General features: G+C 36.2%; 4 protein-coding genes and 1 pseudogene across 5 annotated transcripts; 4 read left to right on the top strand and 1 right to left on the bottom strand.

Moving 5' to 3' along the window:
• The first annotated feature begins 263 nt into the window (after nucleotides 1-263).
• Nucleotides 264-3,108, top strand: LOC131001918 (protein IQ-DOMAIN 3-like). Of its 2 annotated transcripts, none has more exons than XM_057928564.1 (7): nucleotides 264-523; nucleotides 612-662; nucleotides 1,098-1,187; nucleotides 1,282-1,602; nucleotides 1,691-1,909; nucleotides 2,034-2,153; nucleotides 2,235-3,108. In XM_057928564.1, exons 3-7 carry the CDS (start codon nucleotides 1,113-1,115, stop codon nucleotides 2,832-2,834), a joined length of 1,335 nt encoding a protein of 444 aa, XP_057784547.1. In that variant the 5' UTR covers nucleotides 264-523; nucleotides 612-662; nucleotides 1,098-1,112; the 3' UTR covers nucleotides 2,835-3,108. The 2 variants fall into 2 exon arrangements, with proteins under 2 accessions (XP_057784547.1, XP_057784546.1); XM_057928563.1 differs by having other exon boundaries at nucleotides 612-721.
• A 2,047-nt stretch (nucleotides 3,109-5,155) lies between these two features.
• Nucleotides 5,156-6,474, top strand: LOC131001917 (F-box/kelch-repeat protein At3g23880-like). Its single transcript, XM_057928562.1, has one exon. The coding sequence runs from the start codon at nucleotides 5,296-5,298 to the stop codon at nucleotides 6,403-6,405; it is 1,110 nt and encodes a 369-aa protein (XP_057784545.1). The 5' UTR covers nucleotides 5,156-5,295; the 3' UTR covers nucleotides 6,406-6,474.
• A 4,322-nt stretch (nucleotides 6,475-10,796) lies between these two features.
• LOC131001916 (uncharacterized) lies at nucleotides 10,797-15,317 on the top strand (annotated as a pseudogene).
• A 1,148-nt stretch (nucleotides 15,318-16,465) lies between these two features.
• On the bottom strand, nucleotides 16,466-20,832 carry LOC131001915 (LOB domain-containing protein 1-like). The gene is made up of 2 exons (XM_057928561.1): nucleotides 20,593-20,832; nucleotides 16,466-16,909 (listed from the first exon to the last, which is right to left on the bottom strand). The coding sequence occupies exons 1-2, from the start codon at nucleotides 20,830-20,832 to the stop codon at nucleotides 16,637-16,639; spliced, it is 513 nt and encodes a 170-aa protein (XP_057784544.1). The 3' UTR covers nucleotides 16,466-16,636.
• Nucleotides 20,833-21,562: 730 nt separating this feature from the next.
• Nucleotides 21,563-22,290, top strand: LOC131001914 (zinc finger BED domain-containing protein RICESLEEPER 1-like). Its single transcript, XM_057928560.1, has 2 exons — nucleotides 21,563-22,118; nucleotides 22,196-22,290. Exons 1-2 carry the CDS (start codon nucleotides 21,576-21,578, stop codon nucleotides 22,235-22,237), a joined length of 585 nt encoding a protein of 194 aa, XP_057784543.1. The 5' UTR covers nucleotides 21,563-21,575; the 3' UTR covers nucleotides 22,238-22,290.
• Nucleotides 22,291-23,197: the final 907 nt, after the last annotated feature.

The raw sequence follows: 23,197 nt of genomic DNA, 5'->3' as shown, positions 1-23,197 counted from the left end.
AGTAGGCGCCTACTGTCGAGATACTGATTTAAAATGCCTATTTTAATCCACTCAATCTGTGTGATTGATCTCTTGCAAGTGACAAATGGTGTTGAAGTTGAACTCTGTGTTTGGTTTCATTAGAATTCATTCATGCTCAATTAGATTAATAATTAAATAAGTAGAAGTTTAAATACAATAATATCATAAGGAATGATGGTGAGAGTTTCATTGCTGCAAAAGTGGTTACGAGATTGAGGATTGCAGAAGGAGAGATTATGGGAACTATGGACCAATGCAACTGTTTGGAATGCTCTCTCTCTCTCTCTGGTCAGAAACAATTTTGAAAAACACCAAAATCCGACATAAGTAGTTTGTCTGGTCTTAAAACAAGAACAAGAGTGGATGCTCTCTCTCTCTCTCTGGTCAGAATCATTAGTGGGCCGCACAACTCCCATCTCCATTTCTAGTCCCCCCACCCATTACCTGCAGTGCAGGCCGTGTGGTGACCAAAATCCCCAGATTGCCCCTCTTCGTTATTCTTGTCTGCTACAAAACATTTTCCTTCTCAACTTTCATGTTTCTCTTCTACTTTCTAAAAGCTTATTTTTCCCTCCCTCTTTACTTGGCAGAAAACTCGTGCATGTTCCAACTTTTTGTTGAAGAAGAAGAAAAGGGCATGAGTCAGATGTTTTTCTGTTAGAATCAAGGCTTTTTGGATAGTGTGACAGATTCAGTTCAGGTATCTTCAACATTATACGGATTTAGTAAAAAGATTCCACCTTTTCGGTGTCCCAACTCTTATTTCTCTGAGCTTCCTTGAGCCTCATTGGCCTTGGACAGCTTTTGTGTGTGTGTGTGTGTGTGTGAGAGAGAGAGAGAGAGAGAGAGAGAGAGAGAGAGATTTTTATGGGGTGGGGTGCAAAAGTTAGATCGTATTCGCATTACCATTGTACTATCTTGATCTATACATAAATTATTACCTGATTTTGGTTGTTTTCTACAAAATTTTACTTCCCACAAATATATGAAGAAAAAGGATAGAAAACTAGTGCCCATTTGATGAAAAAAAGAACTACAACATACCAGTAACTGTTTGAATTCTGTTCTGTACTAAGATGTTCCAGTAACAAATGGGGAAGAGAAGGTCCTTGTTTTCTGCATTGAAGAAAGCTCTCGCTTGTGAATCCAAACAAAATCAAGGAAAGGTAAAACAAAAAAAAATTAACATATCACTCTTCATTGTTTGAAGGTTTTAGCATATAATTTTGATGATTTTCATCTTTTTCTTCTCACTATTAGAGCACTAGGAAAAAAAGAGGATGTTTCCGGAGGCAACAGAGCGTAAATCAGGAGGCGTCCAGCGCAGAGAAGGCCATAGTCCTTCAAGCAAGTCCACCTCCAACTCCAAGGGAGGAGGTGAAGTTGCTCGAAGCAGAGAGCGAACAGAATAGGCACGCCTATTCTGTTGCTCTCGTGACTGCCATGGCTGCTGAAGCTGCCGTTGCAGCAGCTAATGCTGCTGCAGAGGTTGTGCGCCTCAGAGCTGCAGCGTATAGCTCAGGCAAGACAAAGGAAGAGATAGCTTCCATCAAGATCCAGGCAGCTTTCCGAGGTTACATGGTATGAATGAATGAATTCTTGTGATGTTATGATGTTTGAAGATGAAATGTAAGCTTGTTTTGGCATTTTATGTCATGTCTGAATTCAGGCAAGGAGAGTGTTGAGAGCTCTGAGAGGCCTCGTGAGGCTGAAATCTGTGGTGGGAGGGAAGTCAGTCGAGCGCCAAGCAGCAGCGAGCTTGAAGTGTATGCAGACGATGGCTCGTCTACAATCTGAGATTCGTGCAAGGCGAATCAGATTGTTGGAGGAGAATCCGTCCGTTCTTAAACAGAGGCCTAACGATGATCTTGAGAAGTCGAGGGCGTTGGTGAGTTTTCTGGCCTTAGAAAGGGTGCATTGCTTCATTTCAAGATGTTTTTTTAGTATTTCTGCATCATTCCCTTCAAGAATTTTAGTAGATTTGGGCTAATTATGCGTGTTTTTTGAGATAGAAAGGAGATAACTGGGATCAAAGTTCGCGATCTAAAGAGCAGATTGAGGCAGACAAGCATTATAGGAAAGAAGCTGCTATGAGGAGAGAGAGGGCCTTAGCTTATGCATATTCACATCAGGTTTATGCAGTTGTTGTGTTAGTTTCTTGCACAAGTTGTAAATGATGCATTCTCATGAGTGAGTGATTTTTGTGTCATCAGACATTTAGGAATCCCTCGGATTCCACGAACGAAATGCTCGTGGATCCGAGCAATCCCGGATGGGGATGGAGCTGGTTGGAGAGGTGGATGGCTGGGCGGCCATGGGAAAAGGGCGATTTGGTTGAGTACAAAGCCTGCAACGGCCTCGTAGCAGTAGCGAAGGCCTCGGGCCGTGCTGGAGCTCTTCGTGGAGACACAAAGGCTCAGTCTCCGACTGCCCAGGGAGGCAGTCGGCCTCCCAGCAGGCAGTCGCCCTCGACTCCCAAGTCGAAGGCTGGAGGTAGAATTCGGCCTCCAAGCCCAAGGGGGGTTATTAGCACGGATGATGACTCGAGGAGCTTGAATAGCACTCAATCCGAGCAATGCCGGAGGCGTAGTAGCTATGCGGGCTCGTCGTTGAGAGACGACGAGAGCCTTGCTAGCTCACCTGCGGTTCCGGGCTACATGGCCTACACAGAGTCAGCACGGGCTAGGTCACGGTTGCCTAGCCCGCAGGGGTCGGAGACAGCCGGTTCTGCAAAGAAACGGTTGTCTTTCTCCGGATCCCCTGTGCGACCTAAGAGGCATTCGACTCCCACGAAGACCGGTGCTAGTCCTTAAACGGCATCACTTAAAAATCGCAGTTGCTTTGGCGGCCGGAGACTTAACAAACATCGGTATGCGACGACTACTGTAATTGGTTTTGGTTTTCCTCCATATGAGTGTGCAAGTGTTGTTACCAACTCCACCCATAACTGTGTGTATCTTTGTGAATTGATTTGTGTTGTTTCACTTAGTTTGTGTGAGTAAAATTCGACTTATTTATGCGTTGCATGTAGAATGTAGAGCTTTTGATTGTGAATTTTGTGCAATAAACCTGCAAATTGTTTCTAAAGTAGATTATTCTTATTTTCTGCATAATGGAGTATATTATAGCGTGTCTTGATTCATATATACTAATAAGTGTATTTGTAAAAACTCCACTGAAAGGACAAATCAATTTGTTGGATAACATGATAAGTGTATTTGTAAAAACTCCACTAAAAAGGACAAATTGAGGTTCTCATTCTTTCATCTTAAAAAAAACAAAGAAATAGTGAAACCATATAGTTTTAGACTTGTATAGGTTAATTATCTATGTATCTATACTTAGGGCGTGTTTGATATTGGCTAATACATTGTACTCCCTCCGTCCACTAATTGTTGACCTATTTTCCTTTTTGGTCCGTCCACCAATTTATGTCCTACCCATTTATAATAAGTCTTTATAATTTTTTAATTGGGGGGTCCCAATAAACAATACACTTTTTCTCCACTCAACTAATAAATAATACACTTTGTGGGTCCCTTTCTCCACTCAACTAATAAACAATATATTTTGTGGGTCCCTTTCTCCACTCACTATACTTTTTCTTAAAATCCGTGTTTTGCCTCCTAGGCCAAACAATTAGTGGACGGAGGGAGTATTAGCTAATTTAATACAGATCCGTTTAGCGTTTGGTATTGGCTAATACAACTAACTCTATTTCTAGTTGTGTATTTAAACTTTAAAACTTGAATTTACAACTAAAATTAGTGCTAATTGTGAATTCGACTTGGTTGTGAATTTGTGGATAATTTTTAAATTTTTTATATGAAGAATAAAATGGCAAGTATGGCAATTTTTTTTTTTAATGATCAAATTTTAAATTAAATTGACTATTTCCAAAATTCAACCATTTAGTTAAAGGCATAATTCAAACTGAGTTATAGAAAATGGATGGATTTCATTAAACATGTCAAGCTTTGGATACAAACACTAATATATATTGGACGAATTTTAATATATCAACAGAAAACAGCCTACACATTAAATTGACATTATCCTTTCCATTTGAAACTCCCTTTGATTGTCACTAGGGATGGCAATCTACCCGCGGGTAGCGGATATCCGCGAAAATCCGAACCCATTAGGGTGGGTTTGGATACCATTTGATATCCACGGATAGTTTCGTGGGTGCAATTCACTATCCATTTAGTTCGTGGGTATGGGTTTGGATACTTACTATCCATACCCGCGAAACCCATTTACCCGCGAAAAATACCCGCCAATTACCCGCCAATTATCCATCAATTACCCGTCAAATATCCACAAAAAAATTCTATAAAATATGGGCTTTGAATAAAATTGGTGGAAGGTGACTGGAACACATTATCCACACTTCGCCTCATAGCTCGTGATATCTTTGTTGTCCCAATCACCACAGTGGCTTCCGAATCAGCTTTTAGCACTAGTGGGAGGGTTCTAAGTGAGCATCGCAGTCGTCTCAAACCAAAGCTATTAGAAGCATTAATGTGTATTCAAAATTGGCTACGAAATCAACTTGAAGGTATGTAAATTTATAATTATAATTAATCTTTTATTTCATATATCTAATGTAAATAATTGCTTATTTCATAGGTCAAGAAAAGAATGGAAGCTTTTGGACTTGTCTTGAAGATGAAGAAGAAGAGTTCAAGGGTTCTATTTCTACTGTCGACCAATTATATACATTGTTCTTTGTTGGATTTTATATTTTAGTTGATGAATTTGAACATTGTTCTTTGTGAATTTGAATTTAAACATTGTTCTTTGTGGATTTGAACTATGCTATTTGTGTTTTTTTTTTTCTATTAAATTTGTTGTAAATTTATATTTAAATTATATTTCGTAGGTATCCAGCGGATAGTGGGTATCCGGCGGATAGCGGGTATCCGTCGGATAGCGGGTGACAGATACCCGTCGGATAGCGGGTTTCGCGGATACCCGACGGGTAGCGGGTATCCGCGGGTAGCGGGTTTGGATACCATTTGATATCCATGGATAGTTTCGTGGGTAGCAACCACTATCCATTTAGTTCGTGGGTATGGGTATGAATAGTCACTATCCGTACCCGTCGTACCGATTGCCATCCCTAATTGTCACTTTCCCAAAAAAACAAGGATAAAATAACAGAAACAAATTATTGGATTGCCCGAAAGTCAGAACCAAATAAACCAATCCCATCCGACCTCGAAAACACAAAAAATCCTCATCACCTTCAGCTCCGATCCAACCACAAAAATGGAAGAAACCAACGATCAATCCAGGAACACCAAAATCCGCCGCAAATCCCACCATCTCCCCGAAGAAATCATCGCCGAAATCCTCGCGAGGCTCCCCGTCCGATCCCTCCTCCGATTCCGCTGCGTCTCCCAATCATGGCGCCGCCTCATCTCCAGCCGCCACTTCTGCGACGCCCATCTCCAGATCTCGTCGAAAGATCCCAACTTTTCCCGCCGGAGAGCGATCGCCACCGTGTTGCTGCCGTTCTACACCTTGAAGCAGTGCTCCCTGCATTCCCTCCTGCTGGGGCCGGCCGCGGACGCCGCCGATTTGGATTATCCGATGAAGAATCCTCGGAACTCAATCCGCGTCGTCGGCTGCTGTAATGGGCTCGTCTGCATCGCCGTTAACGGCAAGCATTTCTTCCTCTGGAATCCCTCCACAAAGAGGCACAAGAAATTAGCCGATGCGGATGATAGGATGAAGAGCGGTTTGTTCATCACCAAATATGGATTCGGATTCGATGAGACTAACGATGATTACAAGGTCTTGGGGATCTTGTCCGGATTCTGCAATAGCGGCAGGTACGAGAGTGTGGTGAAAATCTACAGCTTGAGGCGTGATTCTTGGAAGGTGATCGATGCGTTCAAGGATGGATTGCCGTTTGATGATAACGGCAAGTTTGTGAGTGGGAAGCTTCATTGGGGGAGGAGGTTTGGGATGGAGTCGAAGTGGGATATTGTGTGCTTGGATTTAGGGAGTGAGTCGTGCGTGAGTGTGAATCAGCCGAGCTACTTGGATGGCGGCTTCATCCCGTCGTTAGGGGTGATTTGGGGAAGCCTTTGTGTGATGTGTGATTTCCCTAAGGTTAGTGTGGATGTGTGGGTTTTGAAGGATTCTTGGATGAAATTGGTGGTGCTTCCATATTTTGATGATCCATGGAAAGGCCCTTACTCCACGCCATTGTGCATTGGAGGAAAGGGTGAAATCTTGTTGGTTTATGGCTCCGCTTTTATCGTCTATAATCCCAAACAGGCTTCATTTAGGCGTCCCAAGATAACAAATATAGGCACTTTTCTTGAGGCCGATGTCTATGTTGAAAGTTTAGTCCCACTTGATGGTTACTGAAAAATGTAAAATAATGTCATTATTATGAAATTTAATAAAATAGTCCAAAAGTAAAAAATTATTTGATAATTAGCAATTGAGGCAAAATTGTATTTTACACATTTTGAGATTAAAAAAAATTATACCCATTAATTTAGTACTAATATATAAATAATAAATTATTATCATTTTATCTTTTTGCGCGTATGTGTATTATTTGAAGTTTTTATGAAAGAGCACATTGTTGGTGGTGTTGCAAATTTGATAGTAGAAAAATTTTATGAATTTAATGAACACACGGTTGAACATGGCATTAGATGAATACACGTTAGTTTGAATATGGCCTAAAAACTTGGAAAAGAAACTGTAAAAAAATTTGCCGGGAAATTGTTACCGTTAGACTCCTCTTTTATATAATTTTTATATAATACTAGTGTACCTCCCGCTCTATGCGCGGTGGATGTGATTTTAGATTCGCATACGATGTGCATATATATGTTTTATAATATTAATATTAACTAATAAAATTAAAATTTGATACAAATTTATTTAATCTTGAATTTAATTTTCAGTCATTTGGTGATGAAATTAATAAATATTGAAAATTAAAAAAAAATTAAGAAAATAATAATAATTGATAACATATTTTCAAAATTATGTAAATAATTTCCACAATAACCTTCTTTATTTTACTTTGAACATTTTCAAATTATTTTGACAAATTAACTACTAAATAATTGATCACTAACTTTATTTTTAAAATTGAATTGCTCACAATTAGTTTTAGTGACTTATTAACTTAATGAAGAGAAAACATAATGTTAATTGGATATATATATACACACATCTGAATTAAAGATGTATGAAATTATATTAATTATATTTTGAATTATATATATATATATATATATATTGCATATTTTATTTAGAACACATTTACACACAAAAAAAGAAAATGATTCATGAAAATTAAATCATAAGTTATTGTGCCTTAATTGTTGGTTGGATAAGTAAATTCATTTTTTCTTTTTCTTTTTCTTTTTTTGACATTGACATGTTTGAGCATTAGATAACTGGAGTATTTATATTATATGCATGATGATATAAAATTATATCGCATTTATAGATTTGATAATAAAAATAAAATACAAACCATATGTAGATATATTATTTTTATTTGAAAAAATGTTCACATAATTATTTTATAATCCAGTTATTTTGTAATTTCCTTTATTAAATAAATGATAATTTGTAATATGATGTCTTTTGATAGTAATGTTACTTTGTTTTATTCATATATTTTATACATTAAATTAAATTTAACTGCATAATATAGTAATCAAAATATCATACATGAATAAAGAAAGAGAAATTAATAAGAAAAAATAAGTTAAATTTCTTGAGTTTGTTTAGAGATATATAATAATTGGTTTAATTATTTCTTTTAATATGAAAAAGGAACAATGACTACCTTTAAGACAATTTATTTACGACATATTTTTCAGTTACATAAAAATATATATATGAGTTGTATCCTTAAAAAAGAAATGCACGGTTTTGTAGGAATAGTTGGCGGTTTTGTTAATAATTTGATTTATATTTTTTCACTCCAATTCCAATTATATCCTTGCAATTGAATTAAATTATATTTATTTTACTTTTTATATATATAAAGATATAGATTTGTTATATTTCGTGAAATAAACAAAACTATAAATTGGGGGAAATCCAAATCAAACGGTGGATGGTTGCAAATGTGATGATGAACAGAAGCACGGAGGTTGGCGAAGATGAAATTGGAGAGAAAGAAGGTCAGTTTTCTCCACCCTCCACTTCAAAAACTTTCTATAATCGTTACAATGTCTTTTAAAAAATTATTAGTCGACCAGTCGTAGATGTTGATTAAGAGATCATGGTTCCTAAAAAATAAGAACAAATTGCCACTATCTTGGACTATGATTAGTCCACCTTTTCATTTATTAAATCGTGACCAACCACACAGAATCCCTTATTCCACAACCAAAAAGTATAAAAACGTAAAAGGAAGATAAAGTAAATATGCATAATTACCAATGGAGAGTCAAAGTTTAGCTTCAAGACTGACTTTTGAATATTGGTTGGTTCCCAAAAATATTGACAACAAAATATTATCAACATTGACTCTAGCAATCTCTCTCTTAATCTTTACATTCTTGCAACAATAACAAAAATAAAGAAAATTATATGCATAAATAAATTCTATGTTACAGGTTTCAGATCAAGAAGGAATTAGAAAGTCCCGCTTAATCAAACAAGAGGTAAATCCTCAAAATTAGTCTTGAATGAATGTTTATAAAAGGGGTTTTGGCAAATAAAATCACAAACCATTTCAATTTTGTAATTTTAACATGACTTTTGAAGTGTGGCGAATTAAATCACCACCTTTTCAATTTTTGCAATTCCGTCCACCTAATTTTTTTTCAGTCGTCAGAATGTTGAATTGGAGCTTACGTAGATTACTAAAGACGACGTCGTTTTTTTTAGGCATAAACGATGTCGTTTCGTACAATCTCAATTAAAAATTTCTCCAAATTATAAAGGCATTGTATCCTATATTTGCACCATATATAATTTTTAATATCCAGCAATTTTATAGAAAATAACATCGTAACATGAATATTACGTGGTAAACTAATCCACGTAAACTCCAACTCAACAATCCAATGATCGAAAAAAATTGGGGGGACGAAATTGCAAAAATTAAAAAGGTGGTAATTTAATTTGCCACACTTCAAAAGTCACTTTAAAATTACAAATTCAAAATAGTTCATGATTTTATTTGCCAAAACCCTTTTATACAACACTCCCCCTAAGACAAACAAGAGAGAGTTTAGAACCCCCCTAAAAATCAGCAACGCTGGAACCTACAAAACAAATGTTAGTGTAGTAGCAAAAAAAGCATTGAACTTTGAAGCTCTTCCTCAACCTTATGAAGGTTGGCCGAAAGCCAAGACATTCATTTTCGATCTTGGGACTAGAAAATTCAGAAGCTCAACACAAAATAAGATATACCAACATAAGTATATCAAAACAAGAAAATATTGAACCAACAACATAACCAAAACAAGATAACATTTCATAATGTTGGACCACAAACATTGATAATTAAATCACCCAATTCATCATTCGGCATAGCTGCGCACGCGAAGGAAGTAGTCATCAAATGTGAGGGAGCTATTTTTTTGTGAATAAAGCATCTTCTTCAATTGTAGTATACTAGCTCGCGGGTGAGATTGAAACAACTGCTCCAAAGCAGTCCAGATTTCGTATGCAGAAGTGCATTGCACCACATGCCGTAACATTGACTCACCAATTGATGACAATATCGAACTTATGAGAAATTGATCTTTGCGAATCCATTGTAGATATTCTGGATTCGGTCATGGAGGTGCGCGAGGAGTGGTTTGAGGGGTGATGAGAAGCTGTAGCGGTGGAGCAGTGGTTGATGAGATGAGATCATCCAAACCCTGAGCATGAATTGTAGTAATGATCTGAATGCGCCAGAATGCATAGTTGCTAGGATCGAGACATAAAACCATGGGATGGAGATTTGGGAATGGTGATGTAGCGAAAGCAACAGTGGAGGATATAGCCATGAAGAAAACTTAAATTGGATCGATGAAGAAACACGAAGAAAGAGATAAGATCAATCGATGATTAACAAAGATACTGAAAATAAAATCTTCAAAAATTACCTGCTCTAGATACCCCATTTTTTATGTATTGAATTTAACTGATTTAAATCAAAGGAAACTATCTATTTATACAATTTTGAAATGAAAGAGAAAATAATGAGAGAAGCTGCAGTAACTAGCTAACAACTTTCATAATTAACTTAACTCTATAACATAATTTGACTTGTTGACCGTTAACATGGAGCTTTTAGCTTTTTCTACTGACCTGGATGTAGCTCATTCTTTGAGCTGCATCATGAATACTTCAATAATTCGACATAGAAATATGAGAGACCAGTTGTGTTGTTGCCCCTATTTCATCAAATGGAACGACGACGGTTGTCGGAGTTGTGCGTGCAATGACGAGGATTTCAAAGGGGGATTGAGGTGGAGATGGAAGTTAGCCGACGACGGCATTGTTGTGTTCATTGGAAGAGGTCAAAAAATAACACGAAAGTTGATGTTATCAAACTTTATATTTTTTCTTTTTCTCAACCATTTTTGGTCGCTGGATGATTATGTTATAAGTTAACGAGCTTTTGAAATGAGGCAAAATTTCAAATATTTATATATTTATATATTTTTTTAATTAAAAAATAAATTTGATTAAAAGTTAAAATTAAAATATAATTCGGGTGTTTATAAGCAATTAACCATTTTGAAAATGAATTCAAAATTGAGCTTTAAATTACTCCCCTTATTCAGTTATTTGTACTATATTTTATAATCACATATCGGTTGAAACGAATGAAGATTAGGAGAAAGACAGGATTCCATTCTTCAAATTTGTACTCGGAATCAGCAATGATTCAGAAACACTTCATCTGGGAAGTTCTTGATTCGAAATGTAGAAGCTTTGCTGTGAATTTTTATTCTCCAGCTGATAGAAATCCAAGAATTTCACAATCGCCGCATGTGCACTCATCTGATTCCCTCTATCTAATAAAAAATGATTATCTTTGTGCAAAACCACATCTTTGGCGTTGACTACATCTCAGATTTCCCTAAAGCTGCTTCAGCCCCCTTTGGCTTGAAGCCCTCGTTGATGATTTTTTGACTTGATGTAAAGAAAGGGTAAATTTTGTATTTGTAGCTGAGAAGTTTATGTGAAATCTGTTATTTGAGCTTTGATTTTGAGTGATGGTGGTGGTAGAGAGTGATCCATTGAAGTCCCTTTTGAATTCAGTTCATGTGGCGTTTTCGCCTCTTGGATCGAATTTTCAGAACTTAGCCAAGAATTTTGAGTATTGCCCTAATGGGGTTTTGAAGAATGAGGCTAGCAATTTTGATGATAGGAGAAAGGGGAATGCAAATATGTCGAGAAAACGGTTACAGGGGAGGTATGGAAGTGATGATGGTGTTAGTAGGAGCAAGAATCGCTTGCATTTTAAGGTGGCATTGCCCTTTTTAGTTGATGGTAAATATAGTTCTTGTTTTGAAGATTCTAGTGTGAGGGTGGAAGTGGGAGAGAGGGTGGTTGGTGAAGCTAAGCCCAAGAAATTGACTGGTGAAGAAGGTAAAGATTTTCCATTTGAGCATTTGATGAGGTTCTTGTGTGATCAGTTGAGCCATTTCCCAAAATTTGATGTGTTTGCTCAAGATCATGATTGTAAGGATAATTTGAAGGTGCTTACCGGCATTTCAAAGGGCGAAAGAGCAGGCAGGGATGGATTTTTCGCAAACTCGAGGTTTGCTCGAGTGAGAGGAGTTCCTTCTACCAAAGATGTGGGAGAGGAATGCAGTAGTAGTGACAAAGTTGATCAGAATGAGTTGTTAAGAACTCAATATTTCAAGTTTGTCTCATTAAAAGAATTGGTTGAGCTTCTGCCTCCAATAGGGAGATTGTCAAAGGAAGACAACCCAGACAAGAAGGAGCTGCTCATGGTGCAGGACTTCTTCAGATATACTGAAGCTGAAGGCATGTCTTGCATTTCAATGTTTTCTTTTGCTTGATTGACCTCGTCTATATAATGTGGATTATGGATATATGTTGATGTTTTAATTCAATCCTATGCACTTCTCTATTTTTGCTTGGCTTGTTGCTTAACTTACATTATAGCGTGTCCGTTGCCAAATAGTCAATCCTTCATGCTGTTAGAGCAGAAACTCGATTATAGTTAGTTAATGGAAATAGAGCTGTCGAGGTGCAGAATGTCATAATACATAAATGCAAGATCTTCTTGAGAATAAGTTTACTTTAGTCAGTTTGTCTGGGAATGTCCTGTATGTATGTGAGCTTTCAGTAAATATCACCTTCTCTTTTTGAGAAATGTCCCACACATTCGATAATGACAGATTAATACCTTTTAAATTAACTTCCTTTTCAAAATGTAGGGTGGACATATTTTTTGGTACGAAATGTTTTGTTGGCAGCTGGAAATCTGTGTGGAAACTGTACTTGAATAAAAGTCGATTGCGTTTATGCATATTTCTGGTTGCCAACACAGCTTTTCGGTACCATAAAAGCGGGCCTGTTCTAGATTTGAAACGAAGTTAATTTATTAGGTACTAGTATTTCATTATCGTAAGTGTGGGACATTTATGAATAAATGTGCATACTCTGTGCTAGAAAGTGATATGCTTTTCACTTTTGGTCCGTTAAGTTAGCATGAACAAGTGATTTCAAATGATATGTCCTATGCAGTCGTGCAATGGCTCATAATTCCAAAATTCTCTTTCCACAGGAAAACGAGTTTTCCAGGAGTTGGACAGAGATGGTGATGGGCAAGTTACCTTGGAAGATCTTGAAATCGCTATGACAAATAGAAACCTGCCTAGGAGATATGCTAAGGAGTTCATGCAGCATACTAGGAGCCGTTTGTTCTCAAAATCTTTTGGATGGAACGAATTCTTATCTGTGATGGAACAGAAAGAACCAATCTCTCTTCGAGCTTATACCAATCTACGCCTGAGCAAGTCCGGGATGCCCCAGAAAGATGAGATATTGGCATCACTGAAGAATGCAGGACTTTCAGCTACTGAAGATAATGCTACAGCCGTGATGCATTATCTGAAAGCAAACTACGAAGAATCTAAATCCTACGCACACTTTCGAAGTTTTATGGTTTTGCTCCCATCAAACTACCTTACAGAAAAGCCACGGTATTATCGGGCTTCTCTTTTGTCCTTCTGTTGAATATTCTTGTAGTGATATTTTAGTTCCTGGTTAAATTCGTTTTTGACTGCTTTTGCTATGATTTAGCTAAGAACCGTAATGGGAAGTTAAATATGAATTCATGAGTTTACTACTCAAGTGAATGGGTTTAGCTATCATGATGAATATGCAATTAGATATACGTGTGGCGTGATATGCACAATGGGTAGAGACTAAAATTTTTGATTTTTATTTTATTTTTTAATTGAGAATTTTTTTTTTTTTGCTTTATGATTATGTACAGAAGAAACAGCTCTAGAAGAGCTGCCGTTACTGATCCCCCTCGAGTTGAAATACAAACTGGTAGTGTTTTGAAAACAGCATTGGCTGGAGGGATTTCATGCTCATTCTCTACACTTTTAATGCATCCCATTGACACGGTTAAGGTATTGTGCATTCTTGCCTATTTTCATTTTTTTCTTCATATATTCTGTTGTCTTGTTTTTATCTTTGGAAGAAAAATTCTCGTAATTTATTTCTTGTTAATAAATTCGACTAAATATGATTGTATGATTATTCATGATTGCATGGTTCTCTGTTGACATATCCACTGCTTCCCGGCATAGTCGTTCCTGCTTTTCTTTTCTCTTTTAGTGATAAGAGATCATTTCATGGATATTTCGAATAACCCCCCCCCCCCCCCCCCCCCGGCGAAACTTTCATTTGACAGACGCAGGTTCAAGCTTCAACTGCACTATCCTTCATACAGATTATGTCGAAGCTCCCACAACTTGGACTGCGCGGATTATACATGGGATCCATCCCAGCTATAGTAGGGCAGTTTTTGAGGTATGACCCTGAGCTTGTTTCTCTCTATTAGTTTATGCGATTTCTTCCTATTCCTAGATGCTAAATCAACTTGACTATGTAGTCATGGTTTGCGAACTGGAGTTTGTGAAGTGACTAAGATCGCCTTGATAAATGTTGCACCTTCACTTCCAGAAATACAGGTGAGGGCCAGGATGGTGTATCGTCTGTCGATTATATTTACTTGATCGCTAACTCTAGATTGATATGTACTCATCTCCCATCACAATATTCATATTAACGGCACATTGTTATTAATCCATCAAATGTTGATCAATTCTTTAATAGAGGATCTCGTCTTCCTAATATTGAGCGTGGTGTTTAGGTTGAATCCAGTGGGGTCGTTCTTGGGGACTTTTCTGGGAACAACCATGCGCATTCCATGTGAGGTGTTGAAGCAAAGATTGCAGGCCGGTCAGTTCAACCATGTCGGGGAAGCTCTGGTCGGAACATTGGCAGCAGGACGGTCTAGGCGGCTTCTTTCGCGGCACTGCTATGACTCTCTGTCGAGAGCTACCGTTCTACGTTGCTGGATCCGGCCTTTATGCTGAATCCAAGAAGGTAGGATTCATCTTCAAATTTGATTTCTCCCCTATCTTTGCGCTTCAGTGACTAGTTTCATCATGGCTAGGGCCTAGGGCTGGCTGTAATGAGCCAAGCTACTCGAATCTCGATTGAAAGCTTGTTTGATTGATTAATGCCTGAAGGTATTCGAGCATTTAAGCCCTGCACGAACTTAATAATTCTGTTTCGAACCAAGCTCGAGCCTGTTTAAACGAGCTGGGTAATGTTCGGCTCGGCTCATTTACAGTCCTTGCATATTCATTAGAAGCTCCCCTGCTTCGATTGCAGGCAGTCCAGAAGCTTCTTGGACGAGAGCTGGAGCCTTGGGAAACTGTCGTAGTCGGAGCTGTATCGGGCGGACTAACCGCTGTCATGACGACTCCGTTCGACGTGATCAAGACGAGGATGATGACGGCTCTTCAGGGAGAGCCGACGGCAATGTCTGTTGTCGCGCTCTCCATCTTGCGCCAAGAAGGGCCCCTCGGGTTGTTCCGAGGAGCCGTTCCGCGCTTCTTCTGGGTGGCTCCGCTCGGAGCCATCAATTTTGCCGGTTACGAGCTCATGAGAAAGGCCATGGGCTAAACGCCCTTCTCTCGTCCGATTATATTTATTGCTTCGCTGGGAGTATCTTTTTTCTTAGCATAGTATCACTTCATCCTCACAATCTGCAATGAAATTCTTCGAAAATTCCCTTCTTTCTTCTCTTTTTGAGAATTTTGATGTTGCTTGTACTGTTTTCTTTTTCCACTTAAAATTGGATGAGTAATGTGATTCCACTTAAAATACAATTGAACTACATATGAATCATATTATGTGCAGGCGGCCGCAGTTAGCATGTAAATTATAATTGGGGCTTAATTAGGAATTATAAATTTATAGGCAGAATTTATCAATTTAAAAATTAAAATTATTAATCTATACATAAATATTAATTAAATTATAAATTAAGATTATTTTAAATAAAATTAAAATGATCCACATGGGATGTTACATTGATTGATTTTCCTTTTTTAATATTTTTTTTATGTATTGTGTATAATTTTTTATTAAATTACATTATTTAATACATTACAGGTAACAAAATTGTTGAAAAAACTATAAAAGAAATAAAATTATAACGCAATAACACCTAAAATGTAATAAAATTTGTGTTTTTATTAAATTTAAAGTAAAAGATATATAATTTACATGTAAAAGTATACAATTTTCAAACTACAAAATTGAACGAGTAAACTAAACTTAACAATTTTATTAGTACTTCATTTATAGCTAATATCAAATTTGAATTTTAAAAAATAAAAGAATAAAAATATTGAAAAATCGTCGATTTTAGAAGATTAACAGGTAAGTTTTGGTCTGGCGATTCAGCCCGATGATTAACCGCCGATTTTCAATTTCATATTTTCGTGCCCAGAACCGGCCATAATATTTCACAGTTCTGATTTTGATTATAGTCCATAATCAACAGTTCAGGACCCGAACCGTTAATGACGAATCGATTTCAGGTCGATTCATTCAGGTTCCGATTAGCCCTGGACTGCCACTGCATGGGAGAGCACCTTTCCTTTCCAAACATCAAATTATGAATAATAAATTGGGATTCAAACACATGATAAACGTCGCTTTAAAAAACAAAGCAATGGTCAAGGACTCGAGGGCATCCAAGTTTGACTAGAAAATAGTTAGAGCAAAAAGATTGTCTTGCATGATAAGAGTTAGGCAACCAAATGTAGCCACGTAACAATTCTCTCCAATTAAATTAACACATCATTTTAAGTATAATTGTCGCTCATATTTCCCGGTCTTTTCATTTATAAAAAACTGGTGGTTGTATTTCCTATGATGACGATTAATTTATAGAAGAAATGAACAACTATTAATATATGGAGCTATAATTAGCACAGAACAAACGCATAACATACAACCAATAAAACCAGAGATACACATCTTAATTTAAGTGACTATCTTATTAGTAGTATATAATTAATTAATTAAGTCTTCATTATATTATTGATCATGTCCAAAGGGGGTCCCCCACCCCCAGTATTCCTTCATCATCAAGAGAAGGTTGTTGTGTTTTGCAAAATTGATTTTGCAAAATTGCATTGTGGCATTGCAGGTTGAGTATTTGAGCATGCGCTGTGGCTAGTTGGATCTGAAGGTGGTCGATCTGCTTCTGGAGATGACAAATGGCGCCCGCACAGCCGTAGATGGGATCCCTTAACCTAGCGTTTGCTTCGTACACCATGCTGTTCACTGCATCTGCCCTTTCACCTTCTCCAACTTCCTAAAATAATCATTTTTCAAAAATATCATTTTTATACTGCAAAACATACTTTTCATGTTTATCACGAGTTGAAGCCATTTTTAATTCAAGATTGCATAACATTACAACAAATTAACATGTATAATTGTCAATATATAGAACTCATTGAGAATGCTATCTTTCGTGTGTAACGTATATTGATTTATCCTGTAATGTTCCTAATAGTGACATGATTTTTGACAAATAGTGACACTCATAAATGCCACTACATAAAATTGTGATATGTTGAATTAGATAGTATTATGTGTGTCACAAAAATAAAGACATGACGCTAAATTAATTTAAGAGCTTAATTGTTAAAACATGATCGTAACTTTCGGTGTTTTCAAAAATATGACTACATGTTACGAAATTTGAAAATGAGAACTATATGTTAAAGAATTTTAAAATGATAACTATAACTTCCATTTTTTACATTTACACTCCTATAAACGAGGACATATAGTAGTGTAAATGAGGACATATAGTAGTGCAAATGTAAAAAATGGAAGTTATAGTCATCTTTTTCAAATTTCGTAACATATAGTCCACATTTTCAAATTCCGTAATATATAGTCCTATTTTTATGGAATATTGAAAGCTACAGTTCTGTTTTAACAATTAGCTCAATTTAATGACATTTGAAGGTGTAACTATTTTTATGACATATAAAAGTGTAGTTATCTTTGTGACATATGAAAATGTAAGTATTTTTAATGAAAATATATACTCCCTCCGTCCACGAAATGAGTACCCATATTTCCTTTTTCGTCCGTCCACGAAATGAGTACCCATTTCCCTTTTTGGCAAGTGTACCCCACCCATCTCTTTAATTAATACACTCAAAAAGTGGGACCCTTACATTATTTACACTACACTCCATACATTTCTTAAAACCCGTGCCGTCCACAAATGGGTACTCATTTCGTGGACGGAGGGAGTATTATAATTAGTTCTTCAAAAAAAATAAATTTATTAATAATATAGTAATATAATTATATTTATATATATGTGTGTGCTAATTTGTGTGATACTCTCTCTCTCTCTCTCACACACACACACACACACATCCCGAGCAAAAATGAATTGTGACATCTATGTGTAACAATAATATTTTGTGATAGTTTTAGATATCACAAAATTTGTTACAATTTTAAATGTAACAAAATTTAATTACATTTTTATGTGTAACTAAAATATATAGATACATGTGTGAGTGTAGCTAAACTTTATTACACTTAAAGAAGTAACAAATTTGATGACATATCTCTTGATGTCACTTGTGTCACTATTAGACAATTTTATTGTAGTGATATTAATTCATTCGTTAAAGCAAACGGTTTCATTCATAGATTTATAATTGGTTTTTTCGTAAACTTATACTCCCTCCGTCCCACGAATCTTGACACGTTTGGTTTCGACACGAGAATTAAGGAGTTGTAGATTAGTGTTTTAGGTGTGTAGGTAACTAAAGTATAAAAGTGATAAAGTAGGAGATAGAAGATAATAAAATGATAAAGTAAGAAAGAGAATGCGATAAAGTAGAAGAGAGAAGATAATAATTGTTACTATATTTAGAAATGTGTCAAGATTCGTAGGACGGTCCAAAAAGGAATACGTGTCAAGATTCGTGGGACTGGAGGAAGTATTAGCTTATTCGTTGTTATCATTTTACATGATAAGTTTAAGTAAATTAATACTCTCTCCGTCCACCAAAAATGGGGCACATTCCCTGGGCACATGTTTTAATAAAATTGGTGGTTAGTGGACAAAGAGTTCCACCATTATTTAAAATAAGTGGTTGAGATTAAATTAAAGTTGGTTTTTTTGTAAATAAGGGGTATTGATAAGGATAAAATATAAGGAAAAGTGATGGGTCCATGTCTTAAAAGGGAAAATACCCTATTTTTTGTGGACGTCGAATATAGTAATTGTGTCCCATTTTTTATAACTAGAGGGAGTATCAGTTAGGATTTGAACATTCGAATTTATTCTCATTTATCAGCACGTTTATTTGACCATTAATTGTTATATATGTGTGTTGTGTGTGTGTTGTAGTCGTTTTTCCAAATATAGTACATGATTTTTTTTGTCTTTTATCTGAAATAAAGAGTTGAATTTTGGGTTAATTTTACTGTTTGATGGTAAGCTTTTAAAGAAATCTTGTCATTTTATTAGTTGGGTGCCAACTCCCATTGACCACTACATATTCCTTTCAACCTTGGATGTATTGTGGATATATACCATACCATATTATATACTCGTATTAAGCAGTTTATAGAATTTGTTTAAGCAAATTTTAGCCAACTAGGAATATCTCTTATTTCCTCATGAAGTCATTATTTCTAAGTAGTCCAGACCCTTAATGGAAAAAATGTACTTTAAATGAGATTTCGTATTAAGCTCGACAAAGAAAAGAAAATTAGTTAACTAGATTATAAATTAAGAGGTGGTCTTAGGGTGCAATCGGATTGCACCTTAACTCGCATCCTGACCCAAACTGTGTAAATGACACTGTTTATATATAATTGACACTATTCGAATTAGAATGTGAATTCGAGTCAAAATGCGGGTTAGGATGCGGAATTAGGGTGTAATCGGTTGCATCCAAGTTTTTATAATAAATTAATAATGTAAAATTTATAATATAATAATTAACCGTTCAAACACAAATTACGTAAAATTCTCTGTTTTATATAGTAACTCGATTTTTTCGTATTTTACCACCAAATATGCCCACGTATACATCATTGTAACGTTGCATTAAAATTAATACTATAAGCGATTAATTGAAAAACCAAATGGGATCGTCAACATATGAAAATAAACTACATGACCCAGGTCAAGTGATAAAAAAGTTAAAGCACTCAAATACTATCTTTTGTGAGAAATCTCGAACTCTTGGGTTCAATCTGTACAGTTATTTTTTCACTTTTATATGATACGTGCGGACATAACATAGTTAACGCCATATAATATAGTTCCAAATTATCACCATAACTCAGTTTTTCGTCGAACATACAATTCAAACATAGTGTAATTAAGATATTTCGTGAATTTATAAGATATATAGTTTAATTTTGATCACTAGCTTATAAGTTATTAAAGTATTTGAATAATTGAGCTTATAAGTTATACATAGAGAATTTTTTTAAAAGTATTTGAATAATTGAGCTTATAAGTTAGAGAGAAAATTTTAAAGTGTTTGAATAATTGAGTTTATAAGTTAGAGAAATTTTTTTTTGCTAGAGAGTGAAAATTAAAAATGGACAAATTTAAAAGGGTATACGATGAAAGTAACTAAATTATATAAGTTGTTTAAGAGCTTATTTTGTCGTCAAACACTTTAAAGAAACTTATTCTAAATAGCTTGTAAGTTCAGCCAAACACCCTCTAAATCGAGCTAACTAAGGACTTAAAACTACAGACTTTTTTTTTTTTTTTTTTGTAGCCATAATTATTCATGACTGTGCATATATAGAATATCTCGATCAAGAAAAATTTAACGGGATACAATCTCATGACCTTTTAGCCAACTTTATGGACAAAGATTCCTCCCATCAATAAGTTGGGAATTCTATAGGTGAATGTGGGTGGATGGGTGTGAGTGAAAATTCTAATAAAAAAAAGCTAGCTATAGATAATTAAATTATCAATAGGTTTACCTGCAACAGCTTAATAATGTTGCTGGCTCCGAAAATCCGGTGAGCAATGGCGAACTTGAGAGGTTCATCGGGAGGGAAGTAGGGCGCCAGCATGCATTTCTCAACGCAGCGGCGGCGGAGGGTCTTGCAAGCAGCGCACAGAGTGAGGATCGCTGACGAAGCTGGCAATGTCAGAGACGGCCAATGTCCCGCCTCTAGGACCACCGTGGCGGCGGCGGAGGTGGTGGTGGGCTGATGCATTGGCCTTGGAAATTTGAAGAGTAATGTATAATAATGTAGAGTAGAGGATTATTTATAGAGTATATGTTGCCATTATCTCTTAAAAAAATTATTATTGGGATAGCATGAATTAGTTTTTATTTATATGATTGGATGAAAGATGCTTTAATATCTAAAAGTTGAAAAGGAGGTTTCCTTTATCTATTTGGGCATGTAGCTAAGAGAGACAAACTTCACCTTAGTACAATTAAGAAATATGTAACCAAATCGATAACTAAAATATTTTTTAGTGATATTTTATAAATATTAGTGCAAGTACATTTTTTTTACCGCATGATATATTGCTTTGACGTTGCATGTAGTTGGTAGGGTTGAGGACTTTGTTTTTTTAGAGTATATATATATATATATATATATATATATATAAGATGTTTAAGCTTATAAGTTGTTTAATTTATTTTGCCAAATATTTTTTCAAGAGATTATAAATTTATAAATAACTTATAAGTTGTTTTAAGAAATTCATAAGTTTAGCCGCCAAATACTCACTAGAAATCAATAAGAGATCGCGGTGTGCATGACCTAGTAATTAATAATGTAGTCTTGTACTTATTCTGCCATATCTCCATATACTAAGAGCATCTGCAGCGCGGAGGGCGAAGGGAGCCTCGATCCGCGCCGAAGGAGACGGGCGTGCGCTGGAGACGCGGCCAGGTCGAGCGCTGGACCCGGAATTTGCTGCTATTTTAGATCCGAGGTGTAAGATGACGGTCATTGAGTATTGTTTTCCCAAGATGTATTCCAAAGAAGAAGCTCGTGAAAAAATCAAGAAAGTGAGGGATGCATTATATGAGCTGTATGATGAATATGTGGCAGACATGTATTCTGATATTTCTACACAAAGTGGGCAAATCATTGACAATACCAATCGCACAAGTGGAGTTCAAGAAGCTTCGGGTTGGTCCGAGTTCATTCAACATGTGAAATATGCTCAAACTAGTAAGCCACAACAGTCAGAGTTGAGCAACTACTTGGAAGAGGGATGTCATATTTGTGAAGATATGTCAACTCCATTTGATGCTTTAGAATGGTGGATAACGAGTGCATTGAAGTATCGTATATTATCTAAAATGGCTCATGATATACTAGCTATTCCCGTATCAACTGTGGCATCAGAAGCTACTTTTAGCGCAGGGGGTCGAGTTATTGATACATATCGAGCCTCATTGAATGCCGATACAGTGCAAACATTAATTTGTGGAGGAGATTGGTGTCGTAGTCTTCATGGTGTGAAGAGAAAGAACAAAGTAAGTTATGTTCTTACTATTTTATGGTTTCTTAAATTTATTTTAACTTAAATTGATTGTCTTATTTTATGTTACAGAGTGAGAAGAAACCTTTGGAGATTATGCTACCCACTTCTTGAAAGTAAGATATATGTTCGTTTTTATGGAGATTTCAATATCTCTTGTTGGTTTGCTTCTCCACTGTTTTGGGGAATTCATACAGTTGAATAATATCTCTTATATTATTGGTTTGCTTCTTACTGTTTTATAGTTGAATTGCTAATATTTCTTCTTACTGTTTTACAGTTGAATTGCTGGTGGTTATATACACTTATCCATTTAAAAAGTAGTTATTTGCTTTGTTTTTGTTTCATGTATCTGGAAAGGGTCTTCTTCATATGTCTTGTTATTTGTTAATTGATGTTCTTTATATTTTTTTTTTGTATGCAGCCCCTAACACGGTGTTCGACTGTTGGTATTGGAGAGACGACTTCATGTTGTAGGCTTGTGGCACTATCTATAAGAAGAAGCTGCAAATTTATGTTTTTATGTTGTATTTCGTATTTTCATTCAAGACTTGTTAGTTGTTACTTTTTTATGTTATATTTCATATTTTCATTCTAGACTTCTTATATGCAGCCTTTTTCATGCTTTCGTAATGGAATGATTTGTAATGTTATTCAATTTGGTAAAGTATGTATGAGGCGAGCTTAAACGAGCACGAGCTCACCGAGTTTAAACGAGTTCGAGCCTAACGAACTTAAACGAGCTCGAGCTCGAGCTCAAACTCGAGCAAGAATCAACAATCGAGCTTAACCGAGTCGAGCTCGAGCTTACAAATATGGCAACGAGTCGAGCTCGAGCTCAGAAAAATCAAGCTCGGTCGAGTCGAGCTCGAGCTCGAGCTTCATGAAAACAGGCGAGTTCGAGTTTGAGCATAGCGATACTCGACTCGACTCGGCTCATTTACACCCCTACCCGGGGCGAAGGCTGAAAAATTGATTTGCGTGGAAGCCACGCGCGTGAAATAAAAAAAAATTGAAGAGCGATGGTGAAATTTGCAGAGCGGCTGGGTGGGGAAGTTGGGGAAGAAGGAAGGG

This window comes from Salvia miltiorrhiza, chromosome 8 (assembly GCF_028751815.1).
Source record: "Salvia miltiorrhiza cultivar Shanhuang (shh) chromosome 8, IMPLAD_Smil_shh, whole genome shotgun sequence".
NCBI lineage: Eukaryota > Viridiplantae > Streptophyta > Magnoliopsida > Lamiales > Lamiaceae > Salvia > Salvia miltiorrhiza.
The sequence above is the reverse complement of the archived record's forward strand: the minus strand, read 5'-3'. Positions and strand labels throughout refer to the sequence as shown.

Excerpts from the sequence above, each read along its gene's own strand:
- LOC131001915 (XM_057928561.1), bottom strand. The coding sequence starts at position 20,832 with ATGCATCAGCCCACCACCACCTCCGCCGCCGCCACGGTGGTCCTAGAG. Across the intron at positions 16,910-20,592 it reads ACATTATTAAGCTGTTGCAG|GAAGTTGGAGAAGGTGAAAG; the intron begins GTAAACCTATTG and ends TGATTATTTTAG.
- LOC131001918 (XM_057928564.1), top strand. The coding sequence starts at position 1,113 with ATGGGGAAGAGAAGGTCCTTGTTTTCTGCATTGAAGAAAGCTCTCGCT. Across the intron at positions 1,188-1,281 it reads CCAAACAAAATCAAGGAAAG|AGCACTAGGAAAAAAAGAGG; the intron begins GTAAAACAAAAA and ends TCTCACTATTAG. Across the intron at positions 1,910-2,033 it reads TTGAGAAGTCGAGGGCGTTG|AAAGGAGATAACTGGGATCA; the intron begins GTGAGTTTTCTG and ends TTTTTGAGATAG.
- LOC131001917 (XM_057928562.1), top strand. The coding sequence starts at position 5,296 with ATGGAAGAAACCAACGATCAATCCAGGAACACCAAAATCCGCCGCAAA.
- LOC131001914 (XM_057928560.1), top strand. The coding sequence starts at position 21,576 with ATGACGGTCATTGAGTATTGTTTTCCCAAGATGTATTCCAAAGAAGAA. Across the intron at positions 22,119-22,195 it reads GTGTGAAGAGAAAGAACAAA|AGTGAGAAGAAACCTTTGGA; the intron begins GTAAGTTATGTT and ends TTTATGTTACAG.